The sequence below is a fragment of the Bombus pyrosoma genome, linkage group LG2, assembly GCF_014825855.1.
Source record: "Bombus pyrosoma isolate SC7728 linkage group LG2, ASM1482585v1, whole genome shotgun sequence".
Classification (NCBI taxonomy): domain Eukaryota; kingdom Metazoa; phylum Arthropoda; class Insecta; order Hymenoptera; family Apidae; genus Bombus; species Bombus pyrosoma.
Window position 1 is genome coordinate 4,240,945 of NC_057771.1, and position 23,891 is coordinate 4,264,835.

Below are 23,891 nucleotides of genomic sequence, written 5' to 3' on the forward strand. Positions count from 1 at the left end.
TGTTTTGTGAAAATGTAATTTGTTTATGATGAAACATACAATATTAAAAAATATCAATATTAAATATAAAACATTGTTTGGAAATTTAATATCACAATCTGAATTTTTTTGAGATTAATATAATTAATTTTGAAATTAAAATTTTAATTACCTGAAAAAGTTTAGAAAGCGTAATATATTGAGTTTTCCTTTGTTGAAAGTATTATCATTAGTATTTATTATTTCATTTAAAAAATTATTCAGTATGTTTATAAATTTTTTACTTTAAACATATATTTTTAAACGCATATTATGAATTGTACTATCTTTTTTTATACACATAATTAATGATTACAGTTTATTAGAGATTAAAGATTACAGTCTATTTATGGAAAATATACTATAATTCTGATATTTATTAACTTGGCTCATTACATATATATTCCCCAAATACAGAAGAGATATTTCAATATAATTAAAGTAACTTACCTGGAGTCCCTTAATTTGTAACTGCGATCACCCTTTGCAGAAGTTAAAATGTATACAGGGCTTTCCTCAGGCCCACTATCATCCTGTTGTGAGTGACTCTGCTGATCACTACCTGGAAGGCTACCATATTGTTGTGCATCTTCACTATGTCCAGAGGCAGACGAGGAGCTTGAAGAAAGCGGTTTAGTATTAAGTGCACCAAGCGAATTAAATGTTCCAAGAGGACCACCAACATTGCTTGTACCACTGCTAACACCAACAGATAGTTGACTGTCACCTGTAAAACCGGACACCATGTTCGTTGTCCTAGGAAAGAAAAGAGTAATTATGATTATTATCTATGTTTAATTTAGAGATCTTAGAAAGTATTAAAATCAATTTTATTTATTATATGTATTTATCATTATAATTATACACTTCAGTAAAAATCCAATAAATAACAATTCATATTAAATTCTTCAGTAAATATGAAATTTTTTATTCATTTTATACATTTTTTAATATTATTTATTTATTATTTATTTCATCTTTCATACACTAAATGCGTTTGTATATATGTTTCTTAGTCTACAGTCTCATTGCATCTTGATGAATAAATAAAACATATTTCTAGCTTACAAACTTGCTTAAAATCATTTTAACCAGTACAAACTAAATTATATCTTTTAATACAATATTGTGAAATTACCAAGCTTTAAATTCATGCTTTAATTCATCATCCAGAAAATTAGTTAATTTATTAATTTATTATTTAAATTAATATTTTATAACAAAAAGATTCTTTTTTTTATGTATATACAGAACTACACAAGTTATTTAAGTTCTACTTATGATTAGAAACAGTTATCTGGATTTTTTATATATTCACATTTTCACAGTAGTACCAGAAATATTATATGTAATACAATGATTGTTAATTATTTTATTTTTATTATATTTATTTTATTTCTATTTTTCAATACCACTTTCTCCTTATTAATATTTTTAATGTCATAAGATGAAGTTATTTTTCTATGCAATAGCTGTGAATTATCTCAATCTTCATTATTTTTGTGATGTAAAAGATATAGGGATTTTTAAAAGCTATATTTTCCACAAATATTTTAAAGATTTATATAAATAATATTCAGTGTAGTACCTAAAATTACACAAATACTATTACTGATGTATTTAAAATATAGATTATAAATGTACAATATTTCTTCCTTCAAATATAAACTATTATTAACAAAGAATAGTACTTTTCAAATATAACTCTAATAAAAAATTACACATCACATTTTTTATTTATTTTTGTTGTATGTATTATTATCTTTTAAGCATGTTTTTTTGAATTACTAGTTATTATAACAAAGCATTAGTAAATAATTTAGTTTCTCAAATTCTGATGAAACTTAGTAAATTAATTAAATAGTTGTATAAAGTATTGGCAGGTAAACAATGCATTTTTAAAATGGATATTCGTCGCAATATATTTTTATTTATATTTATATAATTTAAATATTTTTGGGGGTCTAAATAATGTTCGTTAATAGTTGCAATGAAACTTGTAACATTTAAAATTCTATTATATCGATTAATTTTAATTACCGATTAGAAGAAAATCATTGATCGGTAAATCAATATAAATTTACCTATCGGAGATATCACGCTCGAGGTCGATCATGTCTTCCGGTATCGCTTGTGAGTGCGTTGAATGTGTGTTCTTGGAGTGAGTGTTTGCGAACGTAGTCGCGAGTGTATTTGTGAGGCTAGTCGTGAGGCTGGTGGTAACAGAGACGGCCTCCTTCTGGCAGAGGCTCTCATGCGGCTGACTGATCTGTGTGGAGGCCCCCGGACTCGGGGGTGGGCCACCCCTAGGCCGACATTTCGGGAAAAGTCGGTTCAAGTCTGCGTTTTCCAAGATCAGGCTTGTCATCGCCACGCCACATTCATTTCTCTTAATACCCTGTCCATTCTGGAACATTATATATCCGTATCATGTAGAATGCTACTACATATATGGTTAAACTTTTACGTTGTTAGGTGTTTTATATCAGATGAAAGTTTTGAATATTGCTTAACACATAATTAATATCTAATTAATAATCTTAATCTTTTTCTCGATATATATTTACTGATGTGTAAAGAATCATTAATATGTAATGCAATAAATATTAAGTCTTTAACGAAGAAAATAATAACCTGTTAGAGATCTCATTTAAAATTGATAAACAAACAGTAAAATTTAAAAAAACTTAAAATATCATAATGATTATTCTTAATACATATACATAATTCTTATTCATAATCTTACTTTTATTTTAAAAAATTGAACATGAAAAAGTAAAAATATTAAAAAAGTAAAATTATCAAATTTCATTTTATTTTATTTTGTTAATTAATATAAAAGTATTTTATGTAATACGATCGTAAGAAAGAATGTTTATAATAATAAGTTAAAAAAATACAGTGTAAAATTGCGAGAATATGTTTACTATGATATTCTTGTTACGATACAGTAAATACTTATAAAGTTGGACAGTCCTGAACTCTAAACATAAACCGGCACCTCACTTATTGATTAAATTATTGATAGGTAAATACATATATGCATAGCACGTGGTATTTTCAATACATAACACCGACCACTCAACTTCACACTTTAATAATGTAAAAAGTTATATCCTTTATTACAGAAATTGTAAAATTTAGATCAAAAGAACTCAATGACACAACATCCATCAGACCTACATTTATTTTAACAAATCAATCTATATATGTAGAGTTGTTACCGAATTTTGTATTCTCTTTTGCCATCATGCTTTTTTAAGGTTCTATTTATATCGTTTTTATGTTACGAATTATAAATGTATTTGCATAATTGCCATTAGACACATAATGTAGTTTCATAACAATTATGCGAAACAAATAAAGGAAAACAGTAGACAAGAAAATAGAGAAATATAAAAAAGGAGACAAAATGAAATAAATAAATGACAATGGTGTAAGAAACTGGATAGCATAATGAGACATGGAAATCGGTGAAAAGAAAGAAAAGGTGGTAAAAGGAGAGCGGAAAGTCAGGAGGTGAAAGGAAGTATACAATAAGAAAGACGAGTTCTAGTCAAAATAAACGAACAGAATGAGACAAAGGCAAAAGGATGAGAAGTTTGCGGATTTGAGGAAAACATGAAAACACTAGCAGAAGAAACATAAAGAAAGCAAGATGAAAGACGAGAAAGTGTATACTAGAAAGGGCTAGAGAGAAGACGAGGGTTTGGCCCGTGCTTCGTTGAGCGTGGAATCAATAGGAGGTCACTGGCACCAGTAGATACAATCGGCACATTTTAAGTCTACCTCGGTGTTGCACAGCTTGCTATTGTATTGACCCTGTTTCTCTTTATGATTAATTCGAGACATGTGCATATCCGTAATTATAATAATTTGCGCTGTATATTTCAACATTCTATTCCTATCTCTTTTACCCTCATGTTCCTTTTTTTACTTTTCTCATTCTTCTTAAGAACAAGCATTGGGATGAATCATACAAATGACACTTTAATCCAGAAGCGATAGTTATTATTCTCTTCAATAACAAACAAGATTTAAACAGAGTGAAATCGTGCACTTATGAGATAAAATATTTTTTTTCAAAGCACTCAAAGAATCAACTTTGTTTCATACTTTTATATATAAAAGGTAAATTATTATGTTTTGTAATATCGTATTGTTACTTAAACTAAATATTGTATTTGGATGTATCATATAATTAAAAGACATTGCATTTCGGTGTAACTTTTGTACTAAAATAGACGTAAGCGAATTTGATTTGTTTTATTGATTCTTAAAATGTAAATTTCTAAAATGTATTAGATTGTATTGTTATCTATGAAAATATTATTTTATAAACCTATAAGCTATCAATTTCTTAATGATTTTTGTCAGTGCTATTAAAAATTGTTTATTTATATTTTTCATGTATATGAAATAGTCAATTCTAGTTTAAAAAGTATATGTATTACTTTTAGCCTTTAGGTTTTAATGTTATGAGTGTAATACGACACCAACGCTATGAAATGCAGAAAAATTATAAATTACATTAAGACGATAAGTTACGAATGTAAAATTTATCCAAAATATAACAATTAATAATTGAAGTATGAGAAATGGAATGAAGTATTTGGAAAAAATCGAGAAAGATAACTATAATGTATATACAATATATACTAATAACGTAATGAATATTACTACTATAATATATATAATAATGTAATGAAACAATAAAACAATGAAAATTAATCTAAGAAAGTTATCATTTTCAAAAATGTTTTATTTTGTTTAAAATTTTTCCATATGTAATGGATCTTAATAGCATAAGTTTTGTGAACTTTATACAGCATTATCTACGTGATGTAGTAGTAAATATTTATGTATATGTTGAATTTTATCACTGCCGGGAACTTTAAGCTTACAATAGCAGGTTGCCATGGATATGCGTTTATTTCTCTCACACGCAGAATGTTCAGTTTTTAGTACATGTGCATATAAAGAAATGCTAGCAAATAACGTTTTTAACTCGTAAGTATGATGGAAGGAAAATAACTGATAATTTGCATTGTAAAATATCATATTATATAAAACTATTTTACGAACTTTTTTATTTGAAATTAGCATGTTAATCGTCACGTGTGCTGTCAGCGGTAGATGACGTCTTTCGTTACTGCATAGGTTAGTTTCATTTTTTTTTCATTTGTCAGTTTGACAGTCTATGAAATATGCGGATTGTTCGCATGAAAATAGATCTTGCAATTCTGACTTAAAAATTAAGGTATTAAAAAATATAATTCAGTTGAGGAATGCTTGCAAAAAATTTGGTTTATATTTTGTTCTTAGTAGTTAAAAGAAATATACGAAATAACTTTAACTTCAATTACACAAAAAGTTTATGAAAAACATTCAGTTATACGAGTACCGATGTAAATATATGTATAGATAGTAGCTCTACATTGGTTCTAGCTAGTAATATAAAAAATTACTATAAAAATCAAAATGAAAAGCTAATAACATTATATTATGTTTTTGTGATATATATTTCATGTTACATATTATTAATATAACAGAATATAATTTGATATTTAATTCCATAAATGTTATATACTTAATACCATTTTTAAAAGATTTTCTAAAATTTCTGTAGTTATTACACATACGTAATATAATTTTGGATATGTTATTAAATTATGTAAGTCGTATATATATATGCGAATGTTTTTAATTTAGAGATTTGTTTTTGCAACAAAAGACATGTAATGAGAAATAAAAAACGGAAATAAGAAATTTAGTGTAAATAATAAAATGCTTGTACACATTTAAATGTGAGGAGTATTAAAATGTTGTGATATCTTTCCTGTAATATTTATATAATCACTCGGAAATAAAAATGAACATACATCCATGTAGTACATATAGACAAGTATATCAACTTTCAAATTCAGTAATTTGATAATTAAAATTTTTCGATTTTGTGATTGAAAGAAAATGTTAAAAACGGTGTCGGTGATTACATATTTAGTTAAATGTGCGCTATTTAAGACAATGTATTTTGCGCATTTATTTATATAGAAAATAACTTAAAGTTCATTATTATTATCTTCACATAAATTAAAAATTATTAGGAAACAATCGAGGAAGTGATATACATTATACAATTAAAAGTATTTCATATTTTGCGTATGCTGAATTTTTATGTAAATTGGCATCGTTATTTTTATTCATCATTATTTGCTATAATTATCCAAAATTGTACTTAACTGTGTTTTATTGTGCTTCACACATTGAAATCTTTTCATATTCCAGTATTTTTTCCCATAAAAATCGCATTAAATAATTTTAATTATAATAATTCTTAATAATTATCGATAATTTACTATTAAAAATATTAGCTTTTCGATTAAATGGAAATTGCTATATGTATATATCTATGTTCTTTATATATCATTTTAGAAAAATTTTTATTGAAAGGAAAAACAATATTTCTCTTGAAATCATTTTTAAAGATTATAAACCAATAGCCAATTATATAGTTTAAAACAAATATTATGAAAAAAGGTTGTGCTTAGATTTCTAAATAGAATTTATCTGATTGTATAGTGATTGATCTTATGAATATTTCTGACAAAAATGAAACGTAGACTTATGGGTACTGGGTACACCTGTTTAAAAATGAGAGCATCATGTATATTGCAAATTCTGTCGTCTGATACGTACGAATTATCAATTGTCTGTCTGGATTATATTTCAGGAATCGAGATCGAATTTATTACTTATAATATATCTAAAAAAATCTCAAGGAGAAATCGATCGTACGATCTTATTTGTATTTGCATTCGTAAAAGAATGGAAAACTTGAATGGAACCTACATCTGAAATGAGTGTAAATCAACGAAATTTCAATGAACTCGTATGCGTTTAATAGAAATTTTATGAAAAAATAGAGGAAGGGCTTTGGCTGTAGGCGTCTTTCTATCCAGAGATTTCGAGGGTGACTTGACCTCTTCGAACATCAAATTATGCATTTTTGAGCGAACTTAACGAAAATAGATGGACGTTTGATGCACGAAATGAAGTAAAATGTACGTTTTCACTATAAAAAAGAGACTAAAAGTTCGTAATCAGGTCTTCTATTGGAGTCTCCCATCGCAATACGACTTGCGAGAAAGAGGAATCGATCCAACATGTTAACGCGTGTCTGGCATCGAGGATGGCAGCCACCCGAACAAAGTAAGTCTTTTAGGATAAATTTTATTATCGTTTCTATTTACCTTGTTGTATCCGTTTTAATGCGTTCACTCGTCACTTTGTTATGACACGATGCACTGAATTAAATTGTCACACGAAATGTCGCAATAATCTGGTAATACGGTCGCGAGTACACAGGTCTTCAGAGGATAGTCAGACACTGAACGAATAGATGGCGCCCAACACTTGTACGCCACCCCTAGCGTCGAATTTTCCTTCAACCCTCTTACTCCACTAACATTGCTTGCTGCTTTCGACTAGAGGGTTGATCGTGTGATTCTAATCAAACTAACGAAAGTCAGCGCCAGTTCTAACTACGTAAAGTTATCTATAACAGAGAGTTGTTGATGCTTTTAGTTAATTTGTCCATTGGAAATTCAACAAGCTAAAAGTATAATTAAGAATATCATCGTATATAGAGAAAAGCATTGCTTGCCTTTGAAAGATTTAACTGTATACATATACATATATGTAATAAAAAAAGTTTTTTTAAATACATAAATATAAGATTAATTATTGTCATACTAAACTATTGTAAGTAACTATTGTAAAATATTTAAGGACAATATGCCTTAAAATGATATATTCTATACATATGTATAGGTAAAATATTGCTTTATATAATTGATTTTTTTGCTTTTTGTAGAAAAATTATACAATGAATGTGTGTATATCTTAATAAATTACTATCATTTTTATGTCATTATTTTTGCGTTTATAAACATATTTTTAAAATTATGGTTATAGAATCAAAAGTTTATTTAGGAATTTAACAGAACTTAATGTCGTTATTTAGTTGCTATATCTAAGGCAATGGTTTCCCTATTTTAAATCACATCTTTGGTTTTAAACAACTGATAAATGAATTGAACAAGAATTGAACATGAAATAGATAATCAAAGAGAATCAACCAGACCAACTGCGGTTTTTATTAATTTTTCTAAAACAAATACTTTAAATACTTTTATTACTTAAACATTATCTAAACACATGTATATCATTCCTACGCAAAAATCAGATGGTATGAAGTAAACATTATTTATTAATTGATATACGATGTAAACAGTGTAACACAACAGAGATAAGTACATTTTTCATGTTAAAAATATCTAAGTGCTTGAGAATATTACTAAGTACAATAAACGTATATGTATAATAATATATTTTTTCCGCATGCTTTGTTTCTTTTAGAATGTCAGCTAGTGGTAATAATACAATAGAAATACACATATATGTATGCATTGCCCATATGTATCATCCGGTATTATGTATACATAATTATATTTTACTTGTATAGTTTATTACATTCTGATTGCATCGCGTTTAGAAGTCTATGTTTTACTTATTTCGTGTTCAAGAACTATATAGTACGTATAGGTACTTTACAATTTACACTCATCAATAAAAAAAGAATCCATCTTTTCAAATGAAATAATAAGAAAATAGTGATTTTTAATTAATTTACCAACTTCGTACATTTTACTCATTTCAATTGTATAAAAATAATGACACTATTATCTCAAAACAAGTAATATATATTTCAGGTTAATCATAGTTATGTTAAAAAAAAAAACTGATATTTATTGTAACTTTTTAGTTTATTCTTGTTCTACATATGTTTAATTATTAACCCTTAAGTTAAATTAAATTATTAATTAATTTAATTTAAATTTATTTAGATAAATTAACTTAAGGGATGAAAGATTTTTTGCAAGTCCTTCGCATCATGGGACATTAGTTTAGAATATTGAAATGTTTATCTTACTATCGGATACGATACCTACATGTATTCGCTTGGCTCACCAAGCGAACAATTAACAGGAACAGATATATCCGCTATGCCCGCTCAAGAGGTTAATTTTTGTTTTAATGATTAGATGCTATCACTTTGTAGTTTTATGTGATATTTAAGTTTTTAGAACATAAACTGTAATAAAACACATTAATATAATGCATAAAATGAATTTATTTGCTCTAACAATAGAGTATATGTAATTTTCATAATTTTTTATTATTTTTCTACATTAAGAAGTGTAGTGTTATTGGAATTTAAGTATATGCTTTGCTTATCTCTATATACGTACATACATGTGTATATACCATACGTATAAACGGAAATACATATACAATGTGCGTAAATATGAATCTTATGTATTTAGTTTTTAGTGATATTAATAATAACTAAATCAGAAAAGCGCCACCTATTACTGATGCGCAATTACAACTAAGTAGTATATATATCTGATAACTGTTGATTGTGATGAGATATGGATGAGATTGAGACTACGGCCATGTAAACAGGTCTTGACATTCAATAGAGAAACCTTCCGAAATTTGAGTCATGCAAAATCAACATGGAAGACAACGAAGTTCACGTTTTTACGAGCCAGACAGAGATGAGTAGAGCGTGTCTCTGCCTCTGTGTGAGACATTCATAGCACGTTACACATGCGCAAAACATGAATCTTCTTGTCTTCCATGTTGCTTTTTTATGACTCAATTTTCGAGCGGTTTCTACTATGCTTTCGATATATAAGTGTTTAGTCCAGATGTTGAGTCTTGTCTATATGAGCGTGGATAAGACTGTGGTATTTGGGTTAGATATTTCTCGTAATTTATTTATTTGCAGTTAATATCTCGAATATTTATATTTATCGTTTATGATTAAAAACTAGTGTGGGATGTAGTCATATAAAATGTGTACTAATTAAAAGAGTAATATTTAATCATTAATAAGAGTCCTGAAGGTAAATTGGAAATATTTTAATTTGTTAATTTAAAAATATAAAATATTAAAAATTTATACGCATATTTGATATTGGCCAATTATTTTAATTTCACGTTAATTTTTTTATCATTTTTCATTATTTTTTACATACACGTTAGTCCCAAATCTAACCTTTATTATTTACTTTTATGCTACAATATAATATGAAGATCACATATAACGAAGTTTTATTGTATTTCAGAATTGAAATTTCAAGTCTGATTCAAAATGGTCTGTGAAAAATGTGAAAAAAAATTAGGAAAAGTCATAACTCCAGATCCTTGGAAAAGTGGTGCACGGAATACAGTAGAAAGTGGGGGACGTAAAGTTGGAGAAAATAAAGCTCTTTCAGCAGGGAAGGCAAGATTTAATCCCTATACTGTTACCTTTGAAACTTGCAGAATATGTAGACAGAAAGTACATCAAGTTGGATCACATTATTGTCAATCATGTGCATATAAAAAGGCTATATGTGCAATGTGTGGTAAAAAGCTAATGAGTACAAAGAACTATAAACAGTCTGCTACTTAAATATTAAACTTAGTGGATTCATTTGTAAATTTACATTATGATAGATGTAGATTGGTATAAAGAAATTAATTTGACTTGGACAGATATTTTGTCTTGATATAAATAATAATTAAATATATATATATAATAGTATTCTTTATACTATTTTAATAAAATACGGTAGAATGTACAAAATATGTTAGTTAAATGTATAATATAGCATTATATCTAATTTTGCTTACCTATTCATAAACATGAATAACCTTGGTGACTATTTTTAAAACATCTGATAATATGAAAACAAAAGTTGAAAGAATGGAAACTATTAATGTTTATACCTGGAATATACCTATTTTGAAATGCAATTTACTAAAATATAAAAACATTTATAATTTAAAATAAGGTTAAAATAGATATACATACATATATCTATACGAATTCATTTTATTATTTTTAAGTGGTAAATCTACATCTAAATTGCTTTTTTTTATTTTATATTTAAAATATATTTGAAATATATATTATTTTATATTTAAAAACATTGTTGTCATATTTTATACAAGATAAAATTGTACTATTTTCACGAACATAAATTTATGTATTTTGTATACCATAACAGCTTTTACTACTTAAATATGCATTATATATGTTTAATATCACTCAAAATGAATATGTAAATTTTAGCATAATAAATTAAACAATGTTTAACGTATGAAGTTTATGATATATATAATAGATTTTGGATTTTTAGATAGTTACCTTTTTATTCAACCACTTCATAAATATATGTTTAGATACAATTATTTAAATTTTTGTGTATGTCATCCAGTATTTTGTAAGGAATTTACTTTTATCAGATAAAATTCGGTCGAAATGAAACGTATACGTCGAAATTAAAATTTATATCAAATTGTGGTCTTCAGTTTTTCATTTGAAATATCTTCCGAGTAGTGTCCTCATTCGATGATAAATTTTTATCGATAATTTTTTAATTTATAAAAATACGATCGATGCCAACGAGATTGTAAACTAAATGTGAAGATATGAAAAATATTTTTAAAATACAAATAATACAAATTTGTATGTTTGTTATTTTATACAGCTAAACCAAAAATTAATTATTATAATTGCTTAAATCTTGTTAAGCATCGAAGAAAACTGGTCTCATAGCTATATAATGAAATGATTAAAATACATCAGATTATAAGTATCAATAACATATATTTACAACATTTTACATACATCAGACGATTCGAAAAATTCGTATCGTTGCAAGAAGTCTATTTAAATACAGAAAAATATATGTATGCGTATTATATAGATACTTTCTAAACTGTTACATTCGTTTTGTTAGTAAATACTTGTCTGATTCTTTATTTTTAACATTAATGTGTATAATTTTATTACAATATTTTGCAGTTTATGATTATATGATTCAATAAAGTCCTTCATTTTGTTAGATTCTTATATAATAAGAATCGTTCACAGTAGATAACAATTAAGAAACGCATAAAAATAGCAATATACAAGAAACGGGAATGTTTAAATAGCATTGTTTACAGATTAGTACAAAATGTCCTTGGACAATATTAGTACCTTAACAGCAGATAAATACTACTAAAGATATTCCCTTTTTTTTTTATTTTAAAACTTCAATTTCTTTTTTTAATATCGAAATGAACTAATCTGTTTTGTTTAATTTGTTAAGTTAATACTAAGAAAAATGTAAAATCATTCAACATGTGACTCAGATCGATTTCACATGTATAGTATATTATTTTGGCTTACATATAAAGAAATTTTACTTAATTAATTACTTTCCTAAAAATTACAAACTGTTATTTAAGTCTTAGTAATGTTAAGAACTCTAAAGAAAATTTAATTATAATAAATTTTTCATTTTTGATCATTTGCCTCTCGAATTGAATCATGCATAACGAAACATCTGTAACTGGCCTCTATTTACAACAAAAAACATTTCTAACTGTACACTCTTTTTCTTAATAAAAATGTACATATATATTATTTAACAAATAAAATTGCACTTTAATTTTGAAGAAATTACGAAATAAATGACTTATTTTAGCAAACATGATCTTATATTTACATGTAAAATTATTTCAAGAAGTTAAATTTAGTTATCACTATCAATACCAATTTAAGGTATGTTGAAACATATATCATTAATTTACTTAAAAATTAAGGCATTTTTGTTTGCATAATTTGCATAATTTATATATTTATTTAATTTCTTATACAAGAAATTATTTTTCGAATTATGATATTCAGGTATGCACACAGCCTTATAAATAATCGAAATGCACACAGAATGGTTCTAAAACAGGTTATGGAATAAACAGACTAGAAAAAGCACCTATACTTCAACCAAAATCCTACACATGTATTAAATTATTGTCAAGTTCTAAATATGAAAGAGATTAATATAATAATTTGGAAAGTATGCTTTTATATTTATATTTGTGACATCTCATTTAATTTATAAGATCAGTACGAAAGAGTAGATCTATTTAGAATTTATGTAAATGATATATATGTATATGAATACTATTTTTTTCTATAAGAAGTAATTTTCCATATTTGAAATTGTAGCCATGATGAAATGGATTTGCGTCAATAACAATTTTAAATATAAAACTGTGTGATTATTTTTGCATTTCAAATATATATTGATGAGATAATAATTTGAAACACTTCCTACCCTAAAATTACATGCACATACAAAATGTTGATATGATTTATAAGTGAAGATGAATAAAGTGAGAGATAATATTATGTAATTATAATTATGACAAATTATTGATTGCTTATTTCACTAATCTGTTAAATCAATGTATAATTAGCTTCTTGAAATTTTCCTATATACATATATACGTATAATATAATGTTTTATTATGTTCCCTTGTTTTTCAAATATTCTCAATTAACAATATATAATGGACGGATTTAATAACATGAAATAGAACCTTTAAATGTTTACTATATATAATATATATCAATAAACAAATGTGGCAAAATTCTGTGTACATATATTCATAGTATTTTGCAGCTAACTGCAGTGAAATGGCGAGTAACATGAGGTAAAGATGATTGTTACATTTTTATCATTTTTATGTATTTTTCTTCAATGATGATTACTTTGCTGTAAATTTGTCTGTATTAATATTCATTTGAAATGAAGAAAATATGATTATATAGAAGAATTATGAAAATATCAAAATCATGATTCCTACAACAGATAGAACATATTTTCTAGTGTAGAAAGTTTAGAAGGTTAGAAGTTTAATAGGGAAACTTTTATTCGGTAAAATAATAATGTAATAGAATTTAATAACGTATACAAACATATTGCTATACTGTTTGTATAACCAAAGCTTTATAACTGGTTTTGTCGTCGTTTATCGTTATATTATATTTTTATGTACATTTTATAATATAAACATTGTTTATAAGCTTTCATATGAGTTATTTTTGTAAAAAGATGTTAATAATTATCAGCAGTGTTTAAAAAATATTCATTTTATATTTAAAAAATGACACTATTATAATTATTAATTTATTTTTTATATGAAATGATAATGTATGATAATAAAATAGTATGGATACTATATAATATTCGTACATTATAATAACAACATTATTTCATATTGTTACAGTTTTGCTTTGCCCCATGTTACCCTATTATTGTTAATATTGCGTTAATATAAAGTATAATATAAAAAAATGAATTTTTACTACAGTCATATCCATATTTATATTTTTACACATATAAAAAAATTTAGAAAAACTTATAATAAATATTTTTGCCTCGTACTAAATTTGTGTTGATCAAATTGTGAAATATCATCTAATATCAATAATCGAATCAATAATTTTATTGTTAACATTCTCATGTATCATATGGTCATTAGTTAGTACGTATTTATTGTCTTAAAATTTGTTTAATAATTATACACATGTATATGCAAATTTCTAATAAATCCTGATTTAATACACGCATAAATCATTTATTGCGATAGATCATCTATCACAGTACTGACGGTATACGAGCATTCGATAGATAAAAAGTATTCAAATATATATACATATAGCAATAATTAATATATTTAAAAATTTACAATATTTTAAATTCGTTTTCATAAAATGTGAATTTTGAATGATTTTGCTAATTACATTGTTTCTATGAATTATTTGTTTAAGTTAATTAATATTATTATATTTGAAATTCAATAATATGGACTTGTATAATTATTGCTCATTTATAACCATGTATTATGTAAATGTATTAATAATTTCATTAATCTATTTCTGAAATATTTTAAACCATAGTTTTGTAATTTCTTATTATTGTAATAAAATATGATGTTTAAAAAAGCGCATGCAAAATACATACAATTTTTGGTATGTATGATACTCTTTAATACTGTACTATTTTACACAGATGCGAATCATATATGATACAAATTCTAATTGTAATAATTTTTAAAACAAGAAATGTGTTATAAAATAAATATAATTATGACAACAAATATTTTTATCAAATGATCAAAAAACATGTTTTTTCAAACAAGAGCCAGTCTTTTCAGAAGATTGAGGAGGATACTAGATAAAATTTTCTAGTTCAAGACTAGTTCAAGAGCAGATCTATTTAGGATGAGCACTATAAGTAGTACATACACATTACGATTGATGTGATTTCTCCGTGTGAAGAAGTTTAAGTACAGTATATTCTAATTTTAGCTTTATATAGTATTAAAATTTTCATACTTGATTATAATATCTGTCTTATTCCTGTACTAAAAAAAAAAAAAAAAAAAAAAAAAAAAAAATGGTTATAGTAGAAAAAATATTGCTATTAATTTTAATATTAATGTTTAGAATTGCTCTTTCAGTTTATAATATGTATTTATTACTTTTAATCTAAAACCTCGAAAACATTATTGATTATTTGTAATTCGCTAATACTTTATTCTTATGTCCGATTTTATTTCTTATTTCCTAAAATAATTTATCGATCATGTCTCTGCGGACCAATTATCTGGTTGTTTGATTTCATGAGACGCGTCTGAACCATCCGATTCTTTCGATTCATTAGATTTATATTCGGTTACATAAATAACTTGTTTTTCTGTATTTCCTTTTTTATTAGATTTCGTAATGTCTGTTCTTCTGGGAGGAACGGGAGGCTTTTTATTAGTTGTAGGTTTTCCATTTGAAGTCGTTTTGATTTCGTTTTGCATCGGTTTCTTACCCTTACTTTCCACTGTGGAAAGCGTTTCACTGCTCTCGTTGTCATCTTCTTGAAATTCCTCTCTATTAGTAGAAAGTTTGATTTCCGTAATATAAGTCGTTTTTTGTGGCATTGGCGTATCTGGGAGTGGTGGTCGATTATCAAAGTCTTGTGGATTATAATCCATTGATTCACCAACTAACCCGCTATCTTCACTGTTTTCACCACTTGAAACACTGATATTGTTAATGTTACGACGATCCTCACGATCAAATAAGTTTTTGTTATTTATAGTTACACCAGAACCGAATTCGTATTCGTCTTCGTCTTCGTCATTTTCTCGATCGATTCTTTGATTTATGGGGACTTCAATTACTCGTCTTGACGACGAGTTCGAATTTAGTGATGACTTTTCACTTCTACTTTCTTTATCTTTAAACGTCGATCCATGGATATGGGACATCGAGATTTGTTCCTTTTCGTCGTTAATTGTTATCGAATTGGAACTACTACCTTCCATTGAATTGGGAGAATAGTCTTGTAAAGGTATTGGGGTTGATGATCTTTTTGTAAATGATTTTTTCTTGCAGGTTTCATGACGATTACAGTTCTCATCGCATGCATGGCATCCTCTCTTAATATTAATTTTTGTCACTGGTTCTTCATTGACAGATTTTTTACCGGCATACGAAATCATTTCATTCGATGTTAATGAACTATCTTCCTTCCAGTTTTTGAAACGAAATAAGTCATGTTTAGAGGAATCTAATATTGTCGGCTTTTGTACATATGTTTCAAAATGTTTCAAAGCTTTCTCGAAATCTTTATTCACTATTTTTTCATCATGATCCGAAAATTGTTCATTTAGTATCATACTATCATTGTTAAAATCGTCGGGTAATGAGATTTCCTTTTTAAATTGTAATTCTACTTCTTCGACTGTAGGACTTTTAATAACATTTCCATCATTAACAATTCTGCTCAGAGAATTATCTTCATCTGGATTGAACATTCGTTCTGCATGAATAAATTCTTCTGTAAGTCTTTTGCTCAAGGGAAGATTATAAAGTTCGATACTAGTTTCGTCGTCTGTAGGATTTAGTTCTTTCGAGTCAGAAGTTTCATCTTTTAACTTAATTTCTATAGAAGATTTAGATCGTTCGAGCGAACCATTACTCTTTTTTCTAATTTTTGATTTTTTCGACTTATCTTCCGAATCCTGTTTTTTACGCCATACAACATCTTCTAAATTACCCCATTCATTCGACTTTTTCAATAATCTTCTATCAAAAGTATCCATTTGATCAAGCTTAGTTAAATCTTCCGTAGATTCATTAATATCCTCCGGTGGTAGAGGTGCTTTACGTTTCTTCGTGCCGGTATCAGTCATATCCAGACTTTGTGCTCTTTCAAGTGTTGCCGATGTTCTGCATTCGTACTTTGATAGATCACCTAAGCTCGCAGCTTTCCTGTAAACATCGTCTTCTTCATCTTCGTCGTTATTTGTCTCCGGTACAGGTGTCCGATGAATTGTAATATCAGCTGAGTTCAATTCGATAGTCGTAAAACTATTTTGAATTTCGCTGTCAGTGTCAGATTCAGAATGTCTTCCATCAATTATCAAAGTTTCTACTTTTTCTTCTACACGTGGATTTATTCTTTCTGTAGTTTCGCGTACTTTCTTTATATATTCAGATAAAGAATCCGTATAATCAGTAATACGATTGATTTCATCTTCTTTTCTTAAATCGTATTCTTTCGTAGTCGATGAATCTTTCTTCATAGTAGAAGTACATTCGATATCGTAATTATTGCTTTTTGGTGGTGGTGGAGCTTTCCTTTTATTCTTTTGCTGATTTTTGGAATCCTCTACCTCTATGGAATCTATATTTTTTGAGGTATTTAATAGCTCAGAACTATTTTTTCGATTTCTACGAGCGGCCATAGCTGCGTTATGAACTTCTGTTGGTACTTCAGATGGTACATGAATCGACGTATCACTAAGTTTACTGCTTTTATTTAATGTATCGTTATGCGGTTCGAAGGTATCACTTTTTCCCTTAGGAACTTGCAATACTTGTGACGTTTGTTGACATTGAGCTTCTTCCTTTTTGTCACCAATTCTGGAAGCTTCGTTCATATTTGACAAATGTTTCTCTGTACCGAGTTTCTTTGAATGTTTTCTTTCAAGATTTGTGTTATGTTCATTTTGATTTTCAATGCGATGAACAGTTCCATCAAGGGAGGGTAAAACCTTAATACCAAATTTATAGTGATTGCCCTTGGACTCATCATGACATTTTTCAAATATTTGACTGTTTGGTGTGGATTTTGTGGATTTTAAAGTCGAATTCATCGTCGAATAGTTAGAATTGATAGAGTCATTCGGATCAACTATGAAGAGTCTCTTCGCAATACTCTTCGATTGTGAGAGTTCTGGAATTGATTGACTCCTGTATAAAGGATGACAAATTCTTGCAGCGCTAGGACCAACACTTTTTTTCAAAAGTGTGGTTGGCTTTGATCCAATTCCACCGCTTTCTACCTCAAGCTTTACGTCGTACGGGGAAGCATAACTTAAAATCGTTAAGGCATCCTCGTAAACCATATTCCGAAAACTGATTTTTACACTAGCTATACGATCACCTGTGAATATAATAATGGAAAAGAATTAACTTTCTTCAAATTTATTGCTATTTACATATATTTGGTATTTAATAAGGGTGATTCTACGTACAAGAATAAGTCGAAGATGTGGAATAAAATTCTTTTAACCGAATCTTCGTTTTCAAGAGAATCGAATTTGAAAATATGTCAAGTAAATTTAAATTTGGCTAATTATCGACTGGTTATAAAGGTATAACGATTGCTTTAAAATATTTAGTTCTCGGATATAAAAATAACGACTAACCTGGATGTATTCGACCAGATTCTGATGCAGGTCCACGATGTAGAAGATCTTTAACAAAAATTCCTTCTCTCATATTGCCACAAATATTAAATCCCAGCCCTGTGAAATCTCGGCTTTTTAAGCTAACTATATTGATCCTTGTTGCTTTCGGCTGCACAAAAAGAAATCTCTGATTAATCGAATTGAAAATAACACATCATCGATAATTGCAATGTTACAAGTATTACTTCTTTCAATAAATCATATTACACATATTAAAATGATATTTAACATATTCTTTTCCTATTCCTTTAAATCATCAGCGTTCTTTGATCTACATAGAAAACTTCGATTTTATTATATTACGTGCTTCTCCTTATATTCACTTCTTGCATACATTTCAAACGTTCATTTTGTAAAAATTAGCTTTATAATTCGACTCATACGCCATGGACTTCCTCCTCGCCAAGGAACATAAAGGCACGTATCGAAGATGGCTAGATTAACTGTACATCCAACCAAATTTGGCTATGCACAATACCTTCTATGTTTGGAATATTGAAACGAAATGTTTATTTTACAATCACTGTAGTCTGCTTCATAAAAAACTTTTACATCGCTTACTACAAAGGAAGATATGCATATTCTTTTCGTATTTTTCTTACAACGTTATGACTTCATTTGTAATATAATTTCTGTATTATATCGTGAAACGGGAGGAAAAAGAGACAAAACTTACTCCAAGGCACGAATCGTCGAGAGTTTTTCGTTTTTCGGTGCGGTTAGTCGAGCCCAGTCCTAAGGATGTCCAGGAGGTAGACCATCGTGCAGAATCTTTGCTTGAAGTATCTCCAGGTGTCAGAGACACCGGTACCTCTCGAATTCGGTTAGTTGACGATGTTGTGACATCCTTGAAACAAGGATTGTCAAAGGCATAGGCTTCTTCGACGATTTCTGGATCAGTCACCAGTACTAAGTGTTTTCCTAAAGATATTTGTTTGATATTGTTATCGATCGAGATTAATTATTTCAAACCATTAAAAATCAATGTTTTCATAGAACTTATGTTTTTATATCCTATTTTTAAAATATACTTTTATAATAAATAAAATAAATTCTCATGACCGAATACTTGCCTCGAAAATTATTATATAAGTATTTAAATTTTAAATTACTTTCTATCTGAGTAAATGTTCAATAAATATTATTTTTCGTTTAACCATATTGCCTATGTATCGGAATTTGATATATTTTTTTTACATGACATTGTTATCGCATAAACTACGCTTATAGTAATTTAACTACTCCTTCTCTGTTTACAAATTGTAACGTATTCCGATATGTTATATAAAAAGTATGAAATTTTTTGAAAGATACATTAATTAACAGAGCGAATACGATTTTCATAGTATATGTATAATACGCGTTTATTCGATATCGTTGTAGTTCGTTGATGCCAGCTACTGCTTGAATTATCTGATTCCGCCTGTTCGTGCTCATTTATGTTCATTTGTTATAATATACAGACGGATCTTAATAAGCGCCAAGAAAGTTAAGTTTTACGATCCTGAAAGAAAAACTGAGATACAAATGCGTGTTATATGAACAACAGAAAACTCTTTTATTACGCTATTACTAATTAATATTACATATTGACTTAACGGTCTAGACGAATAGATTATATGTACATACGTACGACGTATTAAACAACGCATCGAATTAATATAAAAAAATTATGTATATAAGGAAATATAATGGATATTGGCCATTTTAGAGGTATTTGAGAGATATTACGTAAATTGTATTACTACATACGGTGACATCATTCTATAGATTTGCGCTTATTTACCGCGTTTAGCATACCCTTGTCTGCCTACTACGTTTACGCATATATTAAAAATTACATGCTATTCTGGTTGTTTCGAGGTGTATTTTTCATTTACGAAGAAACTTAAATCATATAATAAGTTCGATTCTCTACGATAGGTTTAATTTACACAATTAGTAAGTTTCGTTATTATTCAGATCTTTCTACTAATTTATAATAAAATTTATAATAAAGAAGAACTAATTTATAATAAGAATATATGTATGTACTTGTGTACTATGTATCATATATGTACCAGGAGGTACTATACGGTACACAGATTGCGTAGTATATGTATATATGTAGTACAATATATTATCGAGATAGTACAAGTAAATTTCGGCTGCCCTTTGTACGGACAATAACTTCAATTTGTGTATTTGTGTATTTTTACTATAAATGCTTTAAATTTAACTTGAAACATTATCACTCTACTACTATGCTCATCATTTGACCAGATAATGATTAATTTTATATGTGTGTTTGTTTCTCTAAACATTTATATAAAAGTTAATCAATATTAAATATAAATAAATCTTTATCATTAAATTAATTGCTATTTATATCTAATGTATCAAATATTTTCAATTATAACAGAGTTCTTATAATTTGAATCGAGTATCTTAGATAATCTCAGATTCCATTTATCCATTATTAGGTAATTCGATACTTGTTAAGTAACATCATTTTTAAGTAACAACATTCATTTGTCACTGTTAATATCTTTTCCTAATGTACTTGCTATTATTATTTTAACTTTTATTTTCATTATATATTTATACAATCTTATTCATTTCGCAATTGATCAAACTTCCATTTCTACAAATTAATTTTGCGTGTGATTTAAATTTCAAACAGAATTAATAAATATTTATAAATGCAATTATCATTTATACTAAGCGATATACGTAACTATAATTATATAGGAATTTTTTCTAACTATTTGGTAATTCCGAGGTAAATAAAAGAAAAGAAAGAAAAGGAGAAAAGTTCTTCTTATATTTATATATTATTTTGAATTGAAAAACACTGTTTAACTATCTATATCGGTTCTGTACCAATTTAACGTTTCACATGTAGTATATTCTATAATCCTAAAAGTCGATCCCAAAGTAAAGAATGCACATTCCGTAGGAGATATTTTACATTCTAATCTGTAAACATCATTCCACCAGATAGAGATTCCAATGTATCGAGCTAGAGAGACTTTCGTGTCTTATTGTGTCTCTCGAGTGGCACTTCAAGGTCTACCTTTTGCGTGGATATACGCATCAATTGCGACGCAATAGCGAAAAGGTTTGTAATATGCAACACACGTTGATAGAATGTACGAAATGGCAAGGAATATTTCTTTGAATTTCTTTTACTATGGTATATATCATTCTATTATCTCTAATTATTCATGTAAAATTTTTATGACAATTCTTCGGAGATTATCCAATCTACCTAGTAGGTCATTTCAATAGATAGATCTTTTCTACATCTTCAATGGCACATGATGTTTTGGTTTACAGAATGTTTTACATCACAAAGTTGTATTGTTGAGAAACATCGATTAGTTACATAATTGTATTTCTTTCATCTATGAGTTCATCAGTTGTGTCTAAATTGCTCAACTTTCAGTCGATCGATTAGAAAATATGCATATAATTGTTCCGCGTGCCAGGGCGGAGTTCTTTTGCATCGTGCGTTTGATGTATTTCTATAGAAGTTGCGGAGAAATAGCGCGTAGGAATAAATTCCGATTTATTGTGCAATAAACCTCATTGACTTTGCATATGTTTGATATCGTAAAAGTATGACTACAAGTCGGTAAGTGCAACAAATTGTTATCCTCAATGATAAAATACCATTTGTTCTTTGAATGAGCAAATTAGTTGTCGCAAGAACGTCGTTGCGATAGCTTGAATTTAACAGCTAGAGCGCGCTCGAGCGAACACAGGATCATGAATGTAAACCACGATCTGTCATTACGGATCCTATGACACATTATTACCGGCAGTTGATAGGATTTCTACATCTATGAAATACGAGGACTCACCCTTGTGCCTACGCCACTGTCTGTAAAGGAGCGCAGCAACCAGCAGCAGGAGAATTGTTGTAAGGAAAGTACCGATTACAGCCCCTGCCACATTTCCTGCCCCAAAACAGGTATCCCGTGGCTCGTCCTCCATTGCTCCTTCTTACACTCTCCTTCGATACATTTCCAACCTGGCTGCTGCAGCGTACTCACGTTTCTTCTCCAAGAAATATCCGTCCTAAACCTTTGAACAGACTAGGTTTCACACTGTTCACCGCGATTCCATTCGATGTGCACAAGAAGACATTATTTTCACTTCGTGAGTCGTTGCCCTTTACCGAAGAATCAGCACCGCGATCGGAGACCGTCCTACTGCCGTGACACCGTGCACGATACTAAAGAGAAAGAGAAGAAGTAGTAAGAGAAAGAGAAAAGAGAGAACGGCCCCATGGATCGAGTAAAACAGGTAGCTGCGCAACAGGTGCTTCTGCCTATGAGGTGGGGATTCCATCTCTGCACAATTTACAGAGGGCCGGGGGCAGAGAGGGAACGAGTATGCGAGATCAGTGGGGGACCCTGGCATTCCTTCACCGTTTCAGAGCTGACCGTATTTCTCATACCTCATACCTAGCCTAGAAGTATTGCATGAATGTAAGCCGTAGGAGTGTAAAGAAATGATTCTTATATGGATTAATTTTTATAAAGCGGAAACGCACGCGCCGCTATTGTTACAAATCACTTTTCAAGAATAATTCACAATCCTTGAATGATGATACATCAGCCAATAGTATATATTATTTGGTAAAAGTATTTAAGAAAATGATAATAAATTAATGATTAACGTGTAATTTAGATGAATACATACAATGTGTATAGAGGTAATTAGGAAATGAAAATTTCAAATCTTTCGCATATGATGTTAAATTACTCAATGAGAAAATAGAATTTTAGAAAATAGAACATTATTAGTTTATGACTGTTATTTATACTTAAATTAAATTTTACATAAGGATTATTATTAACTAAACTTATGCTGATGTGTAATAATGTGTAAATCGACTTAAAAAGCAAAAAGATTGTTTTAAAAGTACCATTACTATAAAAAGTTACATTTACTAATATTATTAGATAATAATTATAAATTCCCTAAACTATGAATGATCAAACTTACAACTATCTTTGATCTTAGCAAACCTAACTATACTTTGAGCATGTCCTATACATATACATATATATAATTCTTTCTAATTTATATAGTTTCTATACACCGGAAATTCTCAAGCAAAGAAATATAGATCGTAATCTGAAAAAAATATAGTTCATTTCATTTTCTTTCTTTAT

General features: G+C 28.1%; 3 protein-coding genes across 13 annotated transcripts in view; 1 reads left to right on the plus strand and 2 right to left on the minus strand.

The window, feature by feature from the left end:
- The window catches only part of LOC122577614, a 41,981-nt gene extending 32,567 nt beyond the window's left edge, over nt 1–9,414 (minus strand). For 10 of the 11 annotated variants that reach the window (XM_043749015.1, XM_043749022.1, XM_043749023.1 and 7 more), the window contains exons 1-4: nt 9,033–9,393; nt 7,272–7,576; nt 2,103–2,425; nt 469–774 (exon numbers count right to left, since the gene is read on the minus strand). In XM_043749015.1, the coding sequence (XP_043604950.1) occupies nt 469–774; nt 2,103–2,386 (590 nt within the window). In that variant the 5' untranslated portion in view covers nt 2,387–2,425; nt 7,272–7,576; nt 9,033–9,393. Of the gene's footprint in view, nt 1–468; nt 775–2,102; nt 2,426–7,271; nt 7,577–9,032 lie in introns of all 11 variants that reach the window. The other variant, XM_043749013.1, reaches the window with a different exon arrangement.
- Nucleotides 9,415–9,757: 343 nt separating this feature from the next.
- Nucleotides 9,758–10,953, plus strand: LOC122577618 (cysteine-rich PDZ-binding protein). Its single transcript, XM_043749026.1, has 2 exons — nt 9,758–9,995; nt 10,218–10,953. The coding sequence occupies exon 2, from the start codon at nt 10,244–10,246 to the stop codon at nt 10,544–10,546; it is 303 nt and encodes a 100-aa protein (XP_043604961.1). The 5' UTR covers nt 9,758–9,995; nt 10,218–10,243; the 3' UTR covers nt 10,547–10,953.
- A 773-nt stretch (nt 10,954–11,726) lies between these two features.
- Nucleotides 11,727–23,864, minus strand: LOC122577616. Its single transcript, XM_043749024.1, has 4 exons — nt 22,572–23,864; nt 19,403–19,647; nt 18,685–18,835; nt 11,727–18,419 (listed from the first exon to the last, which is right to left on the minus strand). The coding sequence occupies exons 1-4, from the start codon at nt 22,702–22,704 to the stop codon at nt 15,559–15,561; spliced, it is 3,390 nt and encodes a 1,129-aa protein (XP_043604959.1). The 5' UTR covers nt 22,705–23,864; the 3' UTR covers nt 11,727–15,558.
- Between the last annotated feature and the right edge of the window lie 27 nt (nt 23,865–23,891).

What these genes read in the sequence shown, in the direction of transcription:
- LOC122577618 (XM_043749026.1), top strand. Translation starts at nt 10,244, where the DNA reads ATGGTCTGTGAAAAATGTGAAAAAAAATTAGGAAAAGTCATAACTCCA.
- LOC122577616 (XM_043749024.1), bottom strand. Translation starts at nt 22,704, where the DNA reads ATGGAGGACGAGCCACGGGATACCTGTTTTGGGGCAGGAAATGTGGCA. An exon ending in ACAGTGGCGTAGGCACAAGG is followed by an intron (nt 19,648 to 22,571) that starts GTGAGTCCTCGT and finishes AAATATCTTTAG; the next exon opens with GAAAACACTTAGTACTGGTG. An exon ending in ATCTGGTCGAATACATCCAG is followed by an intron (nt 18,420 to 18,684) that starts GTTAGTCGTTAT and finishes TTATATTCACAG; the next exon opens with GTGATCGTATAGCTAGTGTA.